General features: G+C 43.3%; 1 protein-coding gene and 7 non-coding genes across 9 annotated transcripts; 6 read left to right on the forward strand and 2 right to left on the reverse strand.

Moving 5' to 3' along the window:
- Nucleotides 1-50: 50 nt before the first annotated feature.
- Nucleotides 51-172, forward strand: LOC117142142. The gene has a single exon (XR_004459535.1). It is a non-coding gene; the product is annotated as a U5 spliceosomal RNA (small nuclear RNA).
- An 84-nt stretch (nucleotides 173-256) lies between these two features.
- LOC117140370 (probable chitinase 10) lies at nucleotides 257-16,320 on the reverse strand. 2 transcript variants are annotated; one of them, XM_033303233.1, is made up of 8 exons: nucleotides 16,039-16,320; nucleotides 7,105-7,186; nucleotides 3,652-4,160; nucleotides 2,633-3,589; nucleotides 2,461-2,572; nucleotides 1,425-2,395; nucleotides 1,153-1,354; nucleotides 342-1,092 (listed from the first exon to the last, which is right to left on the reverse strand). In XM_033303233.1, exons 1-8 carry the CDS (start codon nucleotides 16,039-16,041, stop codon nucleotides 887-889), a joined length of 3,042 nt encoding a protein of 1,013 aa, XP_033159124.1. In that variant the 5' UTR covers nucleotides 16,042-16,320; the 3' UTR covers nucleotides 342-886. The 2 variants fall into 2 exon arrangements, with proteins under 2 accessions (XP_033159126.1, XP_033159124.1); XM_033303235.1 differs by having other exon boundaries at nucleotides 257-1,092; nucleotides 2,461-3,589; nucleotides 16,039-16,159.
- Nucleotides 5,042-5,113, forward strand: Trnac-gca. Its single transcript has one exon. It is a non-coding gene; the product is annotated as a tRNA-Cys (tRNA).
- On the forward strand, nucleotides 5,296-5,367 carry Trnac-gca. The gene has a single exon. It is a non-coding gene; the product is annotated as a tRNA-Cys (tRNA).
- On the forward strand, nucleotides 5,797-5,868 carry Trnac-gca. The gene has a single exon. It is a non-coding gene; the product is annotated as a tRNA-Cys (tRNA).
- On the forward strand, nucleotides 6,081-6,153 carry Trnak-cuu. The gene has a single exon. It is a non-coding gene; the product is annotated as a tRNA-Lys (tRNA).
- Trnak-cuu lies at nucleotides 6,356-6,428 on the reverse strand. The gene has a single exon. It is a non-coding gene; the product is annotated as a tRNA-Lys (tRNA).
- Nucleotides 6,963-7,034, forward strand: Trnac-gca. The gene has a single exon. It is a non-coding gene; the product is annotated as a tRNA-Cys (tRNA).
- Nucleotides 16,321-18,097: the final 1,777 nt, after the last annotated feature.

Consider the following 18,097-nt stretch of genomic DNA (forward strand, 5'->3'; position numbering starts at 1 on the left):
ACGTGTTAAAGCAGTCACTGCATAGAGTAGCTGATAAAAATTGTGGTGAGGCACTCTGGTTTCTCTTCAATTGTCGAATAAATCTTTCGCCTTTTACTAAAGATTTCCGTGGAGAGGAACACTCTAATGAGTCTAAAATAATTTTTAGTAGTGCCCTGTCGCAAGACTGGGGCCATCAAAAATAAATGTAAAGTAAATTTAGGAATTCTTGTATTCTTTATATGTAAAGGAACGTATTAAAACTACTGCTTGTATGTTTTTAACGTTTGTTTTTATTTTAACTACGTAATTACAACTCTATAATACAAATTTATTGTTAAAGTTGAAAATGTACAATTTTCTTTGTGCCTGTTTGTATTATTTAGATTGGGAATGACATGGAAGGAGCTGAGGCAAAAGCATCGGGAAGCTCTGTTTTGAAGGGTATAACTGTTTCGCTTGATTTTCAAATTCGTTCAAATTTCGATTGATAGTGACTTCTTAGGCCGATTTCTTGTTGGTTGGTCTCTTATGATTATCACAGTTTGCTATACGGAAGTTTCGGGCATCTTCCATATAAACCTTTTTGTTACGAGTCATACGGAAATGCGAAAGTTAGTGTGCGCCTCTCAGAAAGTTGTAGTTCAGGATTTTTGGGTTCATCATTCTCATCTTTGTTGTGGGTGCGAATTGGTAACTAAGACATAAAAACTACTTACAGCACTAGCTAGACCTATATTTAGTGTAAAAAAATTCAGCCGAAATTTAGCAAGTTGTCGAGTATTTTTCGTAGTTAGTTAGGGAATGGGGCGGCGGCAGCAAAAGAGTTTCGTGGCAGTTTCGCATTACAACTAAATCTAGGGCATCGATTCCATAATATTAACAAGTCCATCCGAAAATGGAGGTCTTAGGCTGGCGCCTCCGTGGGCGTGTGGCATCCCTCGACGTTCTCGGGCCAGTCGCAGACGTTCTCCTGCGGATTGAAGACCAGGTTGGCGGGACAGGGCATGTGGTGTTTCCGCTCGCCCTCGCACATGTAGTAGTGGGTGCAGTCGGCCCAATCCTTGTGGTAACTGATGTGTCCGTCCTCTTCGGCGCAGGTCACGTCATGAGCTGATCGGAATGGAGGGTATATATTCAAAGTTCCATGGCTAAGCCGCTCTAGCAACTTACGATCTTTGGTGGTATAGGCTCCTCGTGGGCCATGGGATTCATAGGGACCATCGTATTCCAACTCCACCTTGTAGTCCTTCAGCTCGTCGTTCAAGGCAGTCAGAAGCGGGTACTTACCACTGCCGCAGCGACCGGAGAAGTCGTCCATATCGATGGACCACACCATGATGCCTCCGAAGCCTTGCTCCTTCAGCCATTCCGTCTGTTGATGAAGAACGAGTTGTATAAGTAACGCGTTATTCACAACTTATTGAGTAGTTGTCCCAACTCACCTTGGTCTTGAGAGAACGCTCATCATCAAAGCCCACCCACTGGTTGCCGCGGTAAGCGAAGGGCACTTGCTGCTCCGAGTCCCAAACAAGGGTGGTGTTGTCTGCCGCCAGGAAGGAGCAGACCTCGTAGTAACTGAGGAAGCCGGCCTCGTTGGTGAACTTGCCCGCCTTGCCACCGCCGGACGAGGGGGATCCAATATCGAATTGGGTGTCATTGACCAGCTCGAAACTGCGCCCATAGGTGGGCATGCCGATAAGTAGCTTTTCCTTGGGAGCACCCTGTTTCACCCACTCCCTCGCGCTGTAATCAACGGTCAGTTTCTTCTGGTACCCGGTGGCCGATTCCAAAGCAAATAGAGGCGAATTGTGTCCCACTGTGCGTTCCCACTGACCATGGAAGTCATAGGTCATTACGTTGATGAAGTCCAGGTACTTCGAGATCTCAGGAACATCGTAGCCAGCGGCGATGGCCTCGAAGGAGGCGGGCACAGCGGCAGTGAGCAGTAGGCGTGGCAGTCCAGAGGACTTGGCCTCACCTTCAAAAGCCACTCGCAATTCCTTTAGCAGACTGACGTAGGCCACACGATCTTCGGCACCACGGGGATACTCCCAATCCACATCCAAGCCATTGAACTTATAGTCGCGCAAGAAGTCGATGGCCTCGTAAACGAACTGATTCATACGGAACACATTCGAGGTGAGCTCTTTGAAGGGAGTGGAACCAAAGGCCCATCCACCGATGGCCAGAAGGATCTGCAGATCGGGATTGTTGTCACGCAGGGCAATTACACTCTCATAATTCTCGGGATCATCATCGGTTGCCTCTGTTAGCTTGTAGTCCTGAAGAGTGGCGAAGGCATACACGATGTGGGTGCACAGCTTGGGATCGATGTTCTCCGGCTGGAATTTACCGGCTCCAGGTCGTTTGGCTGACCAGCTGGTCAGGTAACAGAACACCTGGGCAGGACGAGCTGAAGCAATTCGGGGATAAATTTATAGATTGAACCTTGCACGTCGGCATTTATATACTACTCACTGTTGGAGGCTACAGCATTTGCTCCAGACTTGATGCGCTGCTTCTTTTGGACATGTGGCTTTCGCACCTTGTTGAGAACCTCATCCACAGATATCTTAATGGGTTCTGGTTTCTGTAAGAAGCAACGTGAGTGATAAGAAACAGTTTGAACTGTCATAGCTGGTAAACCAACCTCTTCGATATCCTCAAATGTGGCCGCAACGGCGGTCCAGTTAACATCCTTGGCCTCCTTTCCTCGGGAAATGCCCAGGAGTTCCTCCCGCATAGCTCCGATCAGGGGATACTTGACATTGCCACCGCACACCTCTCCCTTGAAGTCGTCCATGTCGATGGTCCAGACCATGGCACCACCAAAGCCATTCGATTTGATCCAGTGCATCTTGTTCCTAATGGCGCGCTCATCATCGAAGCCAACCCACTGGTCTCCATCAACAAGATAGGGAACCTTCATCTCGTCATCCCAGACATAAACAGCGCCATTCAACAGCATTTCACAGATCTCGTAGTAGGCCAAGAATCCACCCTCCTTGGTGTAGACACCTTCGCGTCCACCCCCCGATGCGGGGGCATTGGGACCATGCTTATCCGGATTAGCCAAGGTGAAGGAGCGTCCATAGGTCGGCATTCCAATGACCAGCTTCTCCTTGGGAGCGCCCATCTTAACCCACAAGCTGGCGGCATTGTCAACGGACAGTTGTTTGCGCCACTCGGAATCGGTGGAGGGAGCATAAAGTGGGGCATTGTGTCCAGTCTCGCGTTCCCACTTTCCGTGGAAATCGTAGGCCATCAGATTGATGAAATCCAGATAACTGGCGATGGCAGGCACATCATATCCACCACGGATATTGTCGGGACCCACTGGCACAGCGGCGGAAAGCAGGAGACGGGGCTTCTTCAGTTCCTGGGCCTCAGCTTCAAAGGCTTCGCGCAGTTCCTTCAGCAGCAGAACAAAGTTCTTCTTGTCATCGGAACCCTTGGGGTATTCCCAATCCATATCCAAACCATCGAAGCCGCGCTTGCGCAGGAAAGGAATGGCCGAGTAGACAAAGGTCTGGCGGGTGTATCGGGTGGAGGACATGTCCTTGAATTTCTGGGTGCCAAAGGACCAACCTCCAAGAGCCAGAAGAATCTAGAGAGGAAGTGGATGGGTTAGGTAACCTTTCGATTTTTTTTGATTTTAATAACACCGACCTTTAGTTTAGGATTGGCCTTTTTGAGGGTCATCATACGTTCGTACAGTCCGGGGACATTATCCTTGGTCTCATCGTTGGACTCATAAGAACTCAACTTGTTCTTCTTCAGCCATCCAAAAGCGAAGATAATGTGGGTGCAGAGATCGGCTGGAATGTCCTCCGGAACGAACTTGCCAATCTTGACACGGTACTGCGACCAGTTGGTGTAGTAGCACACAATCTTCGGCGTTCCATCGTCCACCTTAGTCTTCTTGCCCTTTAGTGATGATCCACTGGCCACCAGAGCAGTTCCTCCAGCTGCTACGGCTGCTCCTCCAGCTGCAGCTGCTCCCAATTTCGCCTTGGAACGAAGGCGTGTACGACGAGCACTTGTGGTGGTGGCGGAGGTGATCTGGTCAATACGCTTCTCAGCCTCTGGAGCCTCAGTGGACTTCTTAGACTCGATGAGGTTGCTCCTCGAGGAGCTGACCGATGTTGTGGGACGCCGCAGTCGTCGACGTGTCTTGGCTGGAGATTAATTAAATATGCAATATTAATCATATTCATATGATATTGTTAGGTGCTTAGTTTACTTCTTCTTACTTTGCAAGTTATTAAATTCCTCATACATAATATGTAATAGGTTAAAAAAAAATCATATTCATTCCTATGTCAGTTGTAAGCCATTTATTGTTCAACAGCCTCCCATCTGAATGAGAGGTCCGCCCACATTTAACCCACCACGTGATCAAGTTGACCTTGCCCCAATTGCACAATTCGAGATGGAAGCGGCTTCACTGTACAGGTACGGTAGCTGACACCTGTCATCCGAGTGAGCTCCCCATCAGCCGACAATGTGGCAATGGTAATGACGGGTTGCCGCAATCTCGATCTCAATCGCAATCGCAATGGCAATTGCGATGGATTGTCAACCACTTGCGATCGACGAGTGCCGATAATTTCAAATTAATGTCTCTTCAGCGTGAATCCATCGAAAGTCGTGACGTTGGGATTTACTTAATTCTGTCTTAATAATTAAGATATCGAACGTAGATTACTCTTGAGCCTTTACAGATAACCATACATTTATAATTATAAATGGAATGGCTAAATTGAGACACTGGCTTGTCGGACCCGGTTTCTGTTGTATTTGTCAGTTTAATTTCGCTAAATGAAGTGGTGTTGCTGCAGCAGAAATAACAATGCGAAATTATTGCTAAACCTGTTTAAATATTTCATTTAATTGCCGTATCTTTTGCATTTTTCCACTGCGCAAGCCCACACACAATACAACCATATTAAATATGGTTGGAAAAGGAGAGGTTGCTGCAGTACGAGGTACGCCTTCGCCTTCGGATATTATTAGCTAGCGAGGAATTAGTTGCCGCTTGGTCGCGCGAACTCCAACTGGGGATATAGCTCAGTGGTAGAGCATTCGACTGCAGATCGAGAGGTCCCCGGTTCAAACCCGGGTGTCCCCTTGGTAAACCTTTTTGCTGCTCCCCAGTTCAAATATAAAGTATATTTTTTTCTGATCAGTCCTTATCATTGGTTTTTCTATTAGCGGTCTTGTTCATATCTGGATCTTCCTAATGTTTTTATTTTAAGCAGTAACAAAAATAATTAGCTCATGGGGCCTTTGTTGGAGCTCGCAGCCACTCTTGGGGATATAGCTCAGTGGTAGAGCATTCGACTGCAGATCGAGAGGTCCCCGGTTCAAACCCGGGTGTCCCCTAGGTAAACTTTTTTCCCATCTGCCTAATATTATGGTCTAACTTTTGCTACATTTCAAATACAGTACTTATGATTTCTTTTATGTTCATGTTATTTTATGTAACTGAATTAATTGTGCCCTTTTTAATGTAACATCTTTTGACTCAAATTCTTCTTGCCTAAATACCTGTACTAAAATATATTTCTATTTGGCTATTATAACTTGTTTTTCTTAGCTCCGCTACAAGACCGAATGTTATTTTTCATGATATTTTAATGTCAGCAAACCAAATTACCTATTTTATTTTCAAGATAAGGGTTGTATAATTGGAGCACATTTTTATGCCCAGCGGAGGGTTAAATTCTTGGATGCTGCTATCGAACATGTTTGGTTGGAACCGCACAACCACTCTTGTGGTAAGTTGTTACTTTAGTCACAAGATGGCAACGTGGGGATATAGCTCAGTGGTAGAGCATTCGACTGCAGATCGAGAGGTCCCCGGTTCAAACCCGGGTGTCCCCTTGTTTTTTGCTAATTTTCTTATTTCTTATAACCTTATGTGAATTTTCCTATATAGTTTATATAGTTTTTAAAATTCCTTTTTGGCTAAAAATATAACTAGTTGACTTGAAATAATTGTAGTGCAATTTATAAAAATATAACTATTTGACTTGAAATAATTTTAGTGCGAGTTCTCGATTATTTTTGTTGAGTTTAGACGCTCGCCTGACATAGCCCGGCTAGCTCAGTCGGTAGAGCATGAGACTCTTAATCTCAGGGTCGTGGGTTCGAGCCCCACGTTGGGCGCATTGCTTTTTTGGTAATTATTTTATCCTTTACAATATATATATATTTCGCCCATGTTAATAATAAATGTAAATAAATAAATCCTTCATATTTCATATGTTGCTGTTTGACCTTTTATATATAACAACATGAAAATATTTAACATACTTTTTTAACAAGTGTTAAACAATCATAAATCCAATAAGGGAACTAAAAAATAAATCGCCCAACGTGGGGCTCGAACCCACGACCCTGAGATTAAGAGTCTCATGCTCTACCGACTGAGCTAGCCGGGCTGTGTGATTGAGGGCGACCAAATTGGTGGCACAATTTGAGGATCGAAATATTTTAATTAATTTTTAAAGTAATGTGGGCATAATAATGACCTGTTTTATTAATGATACATTTATTTGCTAACATTGCACCATTTTACAAATTAGCTTTTTGAACATAAAACTAGATAATTAACTGCAAGATGTTGGCTACCGCTTTTTCAAGCCATTTGATTTCTTTTCCAATACGTTTTAATTATCTGCCATAATTAAGATTTAATGTTGAGTTAATGGGTTTGGCTACCACGCCCTTCTGCCTTTCTCCTAATGAAATTTTTGGGTTAAACAACAATTATTTATGTGTTATGTGATAGTGATGCAGATAAACGCAATCGCAGCAAAGCAGTAACAACAATAGAAATGAAAGAATAATTGCTTATCAATTTCCGGCTAGACCCGTAATAAGAAACTAAAAATAGTATAAAGTTACGCCCACACATCGAGATATGGGGGCTGTTGTTTTGACTTGTTCGGTAAATTCCCGTTCTTTATATAAGAGGGGATATAGCTCAGTGGTAGAGCATTCGACTGCAGATCGAGAGGTCCCCGGTTCAAACCCGGGTGTCCCCTTGTTTTTGCTTTTTTTCTTTATACCCAATTACTTGTTCATGTTTAATTTCTTTTTACATTTTTTACTTACTCTGTGCACTGTCTGCGGAGGGCGAGAGCAAGACAATCAGTAGGCATATCACAAATGCGATTCGCAGCAACCGCGGTGGAAACTGTGGAGGAGAAACAAAAACAAGGGCAATTAATCACGGGTTTATGCTTTGATGTACGATTAATAATCTGTGATTTATGTGGGGGGCACGTCGACTTTCAACAAATTACGTGGCACTTGTTGCCTCCCCAATTGGGCCAGAGAGAAGGTCGTCAGGTGACAGACAGAGGTCAGTCGGATGGCCCTTTGGCGCCCACCAGTCATAAGCGGACGAACACGTCTTGACATTGACCTACTTTTATCAGCAGACCGACCTGCTATGAGAAATAAACAATGCTCCCAAAGTTTCAGCCCGATTGCCCGGCCGACTAATTAACAATTAACCCGAAGCTCATAATTATTTAAAGCGACTGCCCATTGTTCAGATGAGACAGTTTGTCTCATAAAGCTGTTAAAACTTGTCTGACATCTTCAGCTGCACTTGGCAGACTTATTAGCCGTTTTGAAGAGTCTCTCGACTTTGAAAGTAAGTCCGACCTCCAACCGAAGCCATTACCCATTCACAAAGGTTCACTGTAGTGATGGGAAAAAGGTGAATTCAGGCAAGGCACTTCATTTTCTGGGACACCTGATTACTTTATTTATTGGAATTTAGCTGAGAGGTGTTTTTTTGACAGCTCAGATAATGCTGAAACAAAATATTTTGATTTGTGAATGGAAGAAGAGTTTACAGAATTATAAATTTAATGACTGTAAACATAACTGTGACCCTTCTGTAGGCTATGTTTATCTTTTTGCAAATATATTCGACTCTAACCGTAGGTAAACACATTTAACGCTTTTCCATTTACGGGGTTCTTTAGGCCATTACCCATTGCCTGTTTAGGTATTCAGGGAACATCTCCATTAAGAACACCTTACACAACGCCGGGTTATGCAAATCGCCAGTGGGCCACAAACAGTTAGCCGTAATGGAGGTGGAGAAGTTGAGAAATGGAGAAATGGCCCGAATTGGCACAACCGTGAGTCGATTGCTAACGGTTGGGGCTTACAGTTAGAAAGCGGTGGATGTTCTGGCGAGCAATGCCCAAGGTCGTGTTACTAACTCGCCGAGAAGGTTGCCTTATTAATGAACATCCCCCGCCATTAGTCCGCCCATTAATCTCCTCGGATCTCCCAATCGAGATGGGACGCAGTTGAGCCGTAAAAGTGAAACTGGTTTCGGCTTATTTTCGGCTATTTATTTAAATTTTTTAGCAGTCCGTAAACGGTGCATAAATTATTTAGTCTTGAAGCAAAATAACCCAAAAGGTTCCTTATTGCGTGTGGCCAGTTAGTCAGTTAGTCAGTTGTGGGACCGAACTGGTCTGGACCAACTGGTTTGCTCTCGCTTTGGATCTTTGCATCTTTGGCGCTGGAACTCTGAAACTGGGCGCGGAAATAAACGGAATGACCGTAAAGAGAAACCTGGCCTCTCAAATGCCTTTCATTTTCCTTGTGCGAAAGCGAAAATCACCAGAACCGAAAGTCTCCCCGACCCGTCGAACTCAGCAAATCATCTTTCAATTGCATTCTTGCGTAAAATGTGTTGTATGTTTGACTGGCATAATACCATTTCAGGCGATTGTCCAAGTCGAATTGCAAACTTTTCTACAAATGTCCATTGTGTTTGGCTTGGTTGTGTGTCTGTGTGTCGGTATCATTAGCTGGTGTCCATGTTGACTAACGGCTCGCTGGAGCACAGCCAAGTCGCTGGAACTCGGCACTGGTCAAAACTGGGTGTTTTAGCCTCATAATGAGCAGCCTTAATTTCCAGATCAAATTTGCTTTGAATAGCGCAGAAACTTCAAGATATTTCCTCGGTCTGCTTGAAAAAGGCTTGGAAAATTACCTAGACTCGAGAATTTTCTCGGAGTTTCAACCTTAATGCTATATTTTGTGTTCTTCGAAAGATACTTGTTTTATCATAAATACCACTTTGGATTAGATATATGCAATTCATAAAGTTAAATCTAATAATATAATTTCTGTGTAACCGGGACTTGCTTTTCTTTCTCGGCTTTAAAGAGCCGCCAAGTCTTCGTTTTCAGTTTTGGCCCCAAGTTTGTGCGTTTGAGTTTACCCGCAAGTCGCGCCAAGCTCTATGTCTGCGGTTACGACAGCACCAAATAAAAGTCAATAAATAATAGAAAGAGAGAGGGGTGGACTGGTGGATGAGGGGGTGGTTATAGGTAAAGACAAGCCAACTGCATTCCAGCAGCATGATTGGGTTTGTTCAATTGTCTTGCGCAAAAAAAGAAACACCATTTCCAAATGGAAAATCAGAGAAAATTGCATTTAACTATTAAGCTATGGATACGAGACTTTGAACACCCCGAGGTGTTAGGCTTTATTCGAATTTTATGTGCCTAAAACAATAAATTTCAATGGAAAATGAAAATACACATAAATTGTTCTAATACTTATTCGTCTTGTAAAAGCAATATTATTGGTATGAGCAGACCTAACATTCAATTACTTCCAGGGTATCTAAAATATGATCTGTTCGGTGATTGTGGATTTCACTTGCACGAAAGCAAGAAAGCGCTGAAATAGCAATTCATTTGCGTAAATTTTGTGGCTTTTGTTGCCGTTTGCCGAATGCCCGTGTCCGCTCAATAACTTCAACGGGCGAGACAAATTGCGCAAATACTGCATTAATCATGCGCCACGGAGGCTGCAACATCTGCCGTTCGCGCTGCGGCGCGTCGCGTCGCGTTCGTCGCTTAAGTCTTTCGTTTGGGGCGATCGAAATGGAAATGAAAATGGAAATGGCAATGCAGTTGGCGCTCGTTTGAAGTGCGATTTATTTAAATGCGGTCTCGGCTTTCGACCATTTACCACTTTAGCGGCTGTCGAATCGATGTTGTCTGGCCGTTTGTTTGCGGCTCTGTCGCGCCTGCTGTATTTAATTAAATGTTGAACGCCTTTTTGCTTGACCGAAATTAAGCTCAAGGTGAGGCGCAACGCAGCGCAGCCAAAGCAGCGAAAATAACATCGAAAAATAAAGAAGAGAAATATAAAAGTACAGTGAAAATTTAAGAAAACCAGCGACACGCGTCTTTCGACTGTGTGGGTATGCGCATTCATTGGGGACTCTAAGCCACAAGTCATAACTGCTTGGGCAATATTTTGGCTTTGATTTTGCGGCAAACTATTTCGTTTTCTGGCCCGGTCTCAGACCAGTTGCATACGTCACACAATTAAGCCATGTCGTGAGCACCTGTCCTGACCAGACGACCTTGCGCAATCTGACCAAAAAGCTGCGCAAACGAGTCCAGAGAGAAAAACGGCTGCTTCGACGGCGATTGCAGATTAAGAGAGCCTGAGTCAGCGTACTTTAGTAATTAAGCCGAAACTGGTTCACGGGTCGATTAGAATAATGGCTGAGCTTAAGCAATTTGCTGGGCCGGGCCGCTGGGCGAGAATATGCGACTCCAATTACCAATTGCGGGTAAAGGGTGGGCGGGCAACCATTTCTGGGTGTGGTGCTCAGCCAATCTTCTGGTCTGCCGGTTCTCCTGGTCGGGCAATTACTTCCTGTTGCAGCATAACCCTGAACCGGCCATTGACGTCTCGGAAAACGAGTTGAGGCAGCAGACTCCAACGGCTTTATGATAAGTGTGCTAAAATTTACAGACTTCTAGGGCTTCTTACACTGCGAAAATGTGCGAGGATATACGAGGAAAAGGAATGAATTCCTTGGAATTTCAATTAATGGCCAAAATACTATAAAGTCCGTTATTTTAAAATGAAGCTGCCTTTATGTCCAGTTGATGTTTATTAAGATGTTTAAATTACGCATTCTTGTTGATTAGGATTTTATTAGGTATTCTTAAATTCATGTTGTATCCTTATTGTAGATCGAGTCTATTATGGTTTGAAAATTTCTTATAAAAGTTTTACCCACGCCATCTTCAGATCAATCTATTCCCTTAAGAGTTTCATCTTTTAGGTGATTAAGCAACATGGCTGGGATTTTTTGACGCACCCACTGAGTTATGGAACTGCATTTTCGTTTGACTTTTTAATGTCCCGAACGTGAGGCAAATGAAATGCCAGCCAGCTGTTGGAGCCGTTGCTGCTGAGTCACTATCAGTAACAGAAAAAAGATAAAAAAGAAAAAACCTAAGCAAAAACAGAAGTGGCAACAGAGCGAACGAGAACATATAACCATTATTCTTGCGGCTGCAATGCCAGATTTCAACAGTTGAGTGCGCACCACTTCCGTTCCAGTGCCGCCAGATCAAGCATTTCCTACACGCTGCGATCTTGTTCATAATGTCAATAAAATTTATGTCCGTTTGTTTGTTTGTCTTGCTTTTTGGCTTCTGGCCTCGTAAAGAATTTGCCATTTGTCAGTGTCGCATTAGAGCCAACTTCACTGGCTTTTTGTCAGCCTTCTGGCTTGGGTTTTTCACTGCTTACTCTGGCGAAACCGCAGCTAACGGCGTGGAAAATGCTCGACTTGGTGTCTCTCGAATGTTGGGTAAAAATCATATTTTCACTTGCACTTTCTGGGGGAGTGTTTGCAGCTTTTTCAGCCAACCCAGCGGCAATAAGGAACTGACTGTGCGGACATTATGTCATCGCCATTAGCAAGTGCAACATGAGGAGAAGCGCCAGCAGCCGCCTCCTTACGTAAGTCTACATGCGCTTTTATTTATAAACAAAGCGTCCCAAAGAGAGACAACCAGAAATCATAGGGAAACGAGCAGCGGTGAAATTTGTATTATTAGCAACTTAATACGAGGCTTGCATCTCCAGCGGCCAAAAGCAGGTGGCATTGTGCTCAACTTTAACCTTTTCGGTTAAGCAGCGAAGATGCGACTGCAAACTCGTTTGGCTTATACAGTTTATAAACAAATATATTCAAATTAAAAGATGCCCGATTGCCTCGAGGCTGGGCCAGTTTGATGCCTCGATCAGTGTTTATGGCCTAGACCATAAAACGGTTTTGCTTTTAATTTAAGCCACTTTATTGCCTCGTCTGGCCAGATGACGGATGAATTTATTGCCAAATGACACAGCGACGTCTTCGCTGGACGACAATAATAATTGCCTCGGCCAGCGGAAGGGCCACAAATTACAATTTTCGCCTAATTAGTTTCAATTATGAGTGACCAGGGTTGTGCAACCGATCGGCGCAGATCAGTCTATCGCCACCGATAGTGATTTGACATTTCGGTTATGTCGCTGTCCGATTTCGCCGTGGATATACGGCTGATAAATTTAGATACTCCGCCTTTATATAATGACGGTGGCGAACCAGTTTGCTTTGGCTTTTATTTCGGTTTGTCACCTCGCCGTCCGACAAATGATTGATATACACGCGTGTACCTCAGATCCCTAAGCATATGGATGTGGATTTGGCCCAAGCATAATTAACATTTGTTTGTCTGCGACTTTGGCTGCCGGTTTGGCATTGGGCGCGGGGTAATTAAGATGGATCTCGTAGCGCGCGGTTGGACAAACAAAGCTCGCTGCCTTTATGTCGCACTTCCTGCTAGACCCTAAAACTGAAACTTGCACTGGGTGCCGAGTTCGTTGCCACAGTCTTTTGATTTGCCACCGTGCACGGAGAAAAAGTGAATCATTAACGATATATTATTAATAGGTACAAAGCGTTTATGTCATTTTGCAAGACCATACAAATTGAACTTGCTTGAGTACCAAGTTTGTTGCCTCAGTCTTTTGATTTGCCACCGCTCGCCGGATAAAACCGATAGTAATTTTCTTTTGTTCTGGAATGCGGAAGCCATAGCACGTTTTGTATGTCAAATTCGATTTATTACTGAGTAATGTTTGTTTTTTTCTTTGCTAAGTATATAAATCCTGTCGGTATAGTGTGCCAAATAGTTTCCATTCAACTAAGTTTATATTTTTTTCTGTGCAATGACTTGTTGAATTACTCTCACTCCTATCGCCGTCAGCTGGTTGACTGTTTGTCTATCTGTCTCACTGACTGACTGTCTCAACGAGGAGTTCAATAACCATTTGATGCGTTTCGATTTCAGCCAAACTGTGTACACAAATCAGCATAAAAGTGAGCGAGGCTGCAAACTCGATTTGCATCGCTTTAGCTGTTTTTCTCTATTTATATGTATAGTGAACAGAGTTTTTCATTCAGCCCACACTCCCCCGATGCAAAACCCAAACAAAACCCAGTTGCAGCTGGCTGTCAGGGCTGGGCAAAAAGTGATTGCCAAGAAGCCGACAGCGGAGAATCGAGAACGTCGTGTTGCCAGGCACTTTTGGCCACGCTTTAAGCCAAGATGTTATTGGCCGTAGTCGGAATGCTTGGCCTGGCCTGCAATTATGCCCCAGCTACTTGACGCTGTTTGGGCCACGAGTCGTGGCTGAGTTGTGAGTGCCTGGCATTTTCTGGCACATTATATTCACATTTCATAGAAATATCGCAGATTGCTTCATAGAAACTTAAGTTGCATTGTCTAGTCGAACAATAAAACATTTAAATGTCTTTCATTTATGTAAAGTCAAGCTTAAACTACTATTAAAATGATGTTATCGCTTCAAAAGTCACAGCTTCAGGGACAGCTAAAAAAATGTCAGAACTTTGAAGGAGAATATGTCTTGGAAACATGAATTTGCTATTTTTTTGGTAATAAAAATCAAAAGATAAACCATTCCTGAGTGTCTTAATTTAATAGTTGTTACCCAATTTCCCTACTTGCATCTTCTTCTATTTTCTACACCCCAATTTCGCGATCGGTTACAAAATCTGGCAAGGCAGGACCCTCGTAATCGTTGGCTGACACTCGCATTACGTATACGCCCAGTCGTACCGCATTAGCAACTTCCGTCACAATAATAAAAAAATAATACGACAAGAGCGTAGAGAAAAATGCGTTGCTTGTTTTCTGTAAGGGAGAAAGTCTGTCGCTGTGCAATTATATTGTCTGCCCCCACCCTCCTTTTCCACTAAGCTCTGATTTTTTCTTTCGTTTCGTATTTACTTTTCTTTGGGGTTTTTCGAATGTAAACATGGGTAAGCTCGCCGTCTTGCCATTTCAATGGTTTGTTTTGCAAACAAAATTCTCTGCAAGTGTTTTCATTCAATTGTCAGCGCCGGCAGTGGCATTTCAAACGAAAGTGAGAGTTTCAGATACACTCGTAGATACACGAACAGATACAGATACGACGGGAGTTTGCAGATACATTTCCAACTTACTGCACATGTCAGTCACTGCTGTCAATAGCGCGTGTCAAGTCGGTGGGCGTGGCAACAAGAAAAGGGGCGGCACTAAAGAGAGTTATTAACTAACGCCAAAATGCCGCGAAAGTGCACAGAGGCAATGAAAACTTTGGCCCGGCTGGCAATTAACATTTTTGAGTTTCTTTCTTCAAAGCGATTTAGTTTTGACCTGCTCCACATTACATAAATGTTTTGGTAATTATAAAAAGGGAAACCCTTGATGAATATTGCCATAAATGATAATTATAATTAGGAAAAAAGCTCGAACTAAGCGGCTAAAATTGTCTTAAGAAGCTAGTTACTTTGGGAGACCGTTGGAAATTGGGAAACTTTTATTAGCACATAAAATGTATATTTTCAGTGCCATAACTAATGCAAAATCCTATCACAGAGACAATGAAAACTTGGGCAATTAGCATTTCTTATTGTTTTTCGTTTTCATTTTCGAAATGCTTATATTTCGAACTGCTCCACATTATACGCTCGTTCACAGAAATATAATGGAGCTCGTACGTCCGATCGGTTGCATTGTGCGGCTAGCGAAAGACCATAAAATAAAATGTTTAATTTATAAAGCCAGCAGAGTTCGCATTTGATTTGGACTCTCCGATTGCCTTTTGCTTTTCCACTGTTTTCGAGACTCCGTTTCGAACCAAATTTTTGCAGTTTTCCTTTTTCGAGACCAGTTTTTTTTATGTTTCTTTGCTTTGCCAACTATTTGCCAATCGACAGCGGCGAGTTATAGGTATTTTTTCTTTTTCTTTTTTCCTTTGCAAATATTAATTGTTGTAAAACAAAACTAGTTATTGTTTTTGCTATTGTTGTGCGCCTGTGCAACTTTTACTTGCTGCCTATACCGCCGATTTTGCTGGCAAATTGAGGCGTGCCGCCTGCTGCGGCTATAATGGAAATCTTTCGGCTAGCTGGCTGGCTTTTCGTTTTTCGCTTTTCGCCTCAAACGGCCGAGGAAGTAAAAGCCGTTGCCAATTGGCCAATTGAAGACTGCGACTACGGACATTTTCCCCTTTTCCCCGGACGGGCTTTCAGCTACGAAAGCGAAACTGAAAACCCCACCAACTTCTAGCCCCCCACTTTACACTCTTTTTTTTGTTGTTTAGCCCCTCAGCGCTCATTTTATTCATTGTCTTTGACAAGTTCGCCTTCAACTTCGGTCGGTCAGTAGCGGTACAGAACCCGTTGCCGTTGTTGCTGTTGCTTTTTCTCACACTCAGCCATTCTGCGTTGAGGTCTTACACAGGAAAAGAATTTTGAACGATTTCCTAGCTGTGCGGAGAACGTGTTAGCTAGTTAAGTAAAGCAAACTTAACAATTAGCATAACAAGAATAACAATCAACTCAAAGACAAGTGTTTTCTAAAACAACTTTGAATTGTCTATAATATTTCTTTGATTGTTTTACGTTTTTTATGCTGCATTGTCTTGCCTAAGATATGATTTTTCGCTGTGCATTCTTAGTTTACGTTCTCCAACTGCCATGGAGTTTCTGCTGTTTAACATTCGTTTTTCCGTTGCGTCAACGGACTTTCAATATTCTTTGGCATGCTTTTTGTTCTGGCAACCCAAGGGGGTTGTATTGGGGTCTGTCGTGGATATGATAATTTCCATAGCTCCATGCCTCTGACACACATTTGCACTCACCATTTTTAAAGCTCGACTCCGCGCCGCGTATCCACAAGCTACAAAATCGATTCTCCTTGAGCGGGCAGTCGTTATTAGATTGGATTGATCTGGACTCGATTCGGATTCGATTGGATTGCGTTTTTAGGTGTGTTGGGGCTTTCGAGACACTGCAAACTGTCGTGGCTAACCGCACATATTCTGCCACTAGTCACTAGTCACTTTCAAAAATCCTGGCCCCCAGAAAGGCGAAGTGGACCGCTTGTCGCTTCGAACTCGCACGTTGGACTGAAAAACTGAAACTGATTCGAGCGCTGCCGCCGCCAGCTGCCAAGACAAGGCGACGACAACAACGGCCAAGGCAGCGACGTCGGCGTACACACTGCGAGAAAACATTGGTGTTTTCAAACTCTTTGTAATACCCTTCAAAGGGTTGTGGTAAGAAGGAGCGCCTTCCAGCTGAAAGGCCAAACTAAATTATTTTTCTTAGATGCACCTTAGATAACACTTTTATTTGCAGTAGTACAATTAATCCAAAACATAAATATAATCCAATATCTACAAATATTTCCTAATACATTAAACGAGATTTTTGTAAAAGTTAGTGGTTTTTGCCTCAGTGCATTGAATGTAGCAGCGGAGAGTATAGCTGAGCTTAGTTTGGCCCCCGGATTGAGCAGGGTTTCGGTTTTTGTTGCTTTGGTGTTTGGTGTTTTGTGTTTGACAACGGCCGAGCTTCAGTTCAGGTCCGCCACGTACGACGCCATATACGCGCAGTCCAACAACAAAGCAATGGAGCAGCAGCAGCGGCAGCACCGACAGCATAAAAACAGTTTTCGGTTTGCAGCCCGCGCTGTGAGCTGCATGGAAAATTAAATTTGCTGCGTTGCCTTTGCTCGGCTCTTTCGTTCACCACTGTTAGTTGGCAACAGAGGGTTAACAGTGGATTTGGTGGACTAGACCATATCCGACGGCCATCGATTGCCTTTCAATTCGCGTTCAACCGAACCACATTCAACCGGTTTGATTTGGGTACTTGTAACGTCACTGAATCAATCCCAGATTTAGGCAACTTCAGTTTCTTTGCTAATTTATTTTAAAGCTGCTTCATTTATTGTGCCATTTTATTACAGAAAATTGCGTATTATAAAGACTTTACTGGAATTTGTAACTATTTAGAAAGTAAAATAAAGTATAAGTATGCCTATGCTCATATACATAGTTCTGCTCACATAGAAGTATAATTAGCATTATAATCGGTCTACTATTTTCCCTACACATTGAGTAATATCTCTAAAAAATAAAATAAACTAATTTAAAGAGGATTAGGGCGCTTTAAAATCTTTATTTATTTGAAAAATTAATATCAAAAGCATTGAAATACTAAAATAGGCTAGCACCGTTTGTTCGATAACTAAGCCGTGTAAAACTAGTTGACTCCCCCAACCACCCACTGAGGGCGGTCTGTAGCCACCATTTGTTATCCGATTGGGATTTTGTAAACAAACATGTTTGATTAGCATAAAGACAAACGGCCAGAGCCGTCAGCCAAATGTCTCCGACCTGATCCTCATCCCCATCTCCATTTCCATCTCCATCTGAGACTGCGTTAAATGCAAATTCGAAATATGATTTACAAAATACGCTGCGCATAACACTTGGCTGACGTTTCACACGATAGAAAGCAGGAGGCAGCCGGGGTTAATTAGCATATAGGTTTCTGTGAAGGGGTTTCATAAGCGGACCCCGTCCAATTTCAACTCCAATCCCTGACCTGGCCACACCCCCTTCCTCCAATCAACGAGCCAGCGTCGACAAATTGCGCTCCAATGAAAGCGAAAGTCCCCACATTGGAGTCGGTTTTTTTCCAATGTTCTGGTCTTACAGTTCCTGGAGATCTTTTGATCGTCTGAATTGTCTTCTCACGCTTTGCATGCCATAAATTTCACCGCCTTTCACTGTAAATCATTTGGCCGACTTAATTGCGTGCATTTTTATGCCCATTCCATTGCGTGCCATTTGCCATTTGATGTTTGCAGCGGCTTTTGCTTTTTGCAATTCTGTGTGCCAGTTTTCCCCA

This window comes from Drosophila mauritiana, chromosome 3L (assembly GCF_004382145.1).
Source record: "Drosophila mauritiana strain mau12 chromosome 3L, ASM438214v1, whole genome shotgun sequence".
Taxonomy (NCBI): Eukaryota; Metazoa; Arthropoda; class Insecta; order Diptera; family Drosophilidae; genus Drosophila; species Drosophila mauritiana.

Excerpts from the sequence above, each read along its gene's own strand:
- LOC117140370 (XM_033303235.1), bottom strand. Across the intron at positions 4,161-7,104 it reads CTCCGCAGACAGTGCACAGA|CCAAGACACGTCGACGACTG; the intron begins GTAAGTAAAAAA and ends ATTAATCTCCAG. Across the intron at positions 2,396-2,460 it reads AAATGCTGTAGCCTCCAACA|CTCGTCCTGCCCAGGTGTTC; the intron begins GTGAGTAGTATA and ends GAATTGCTTCAG.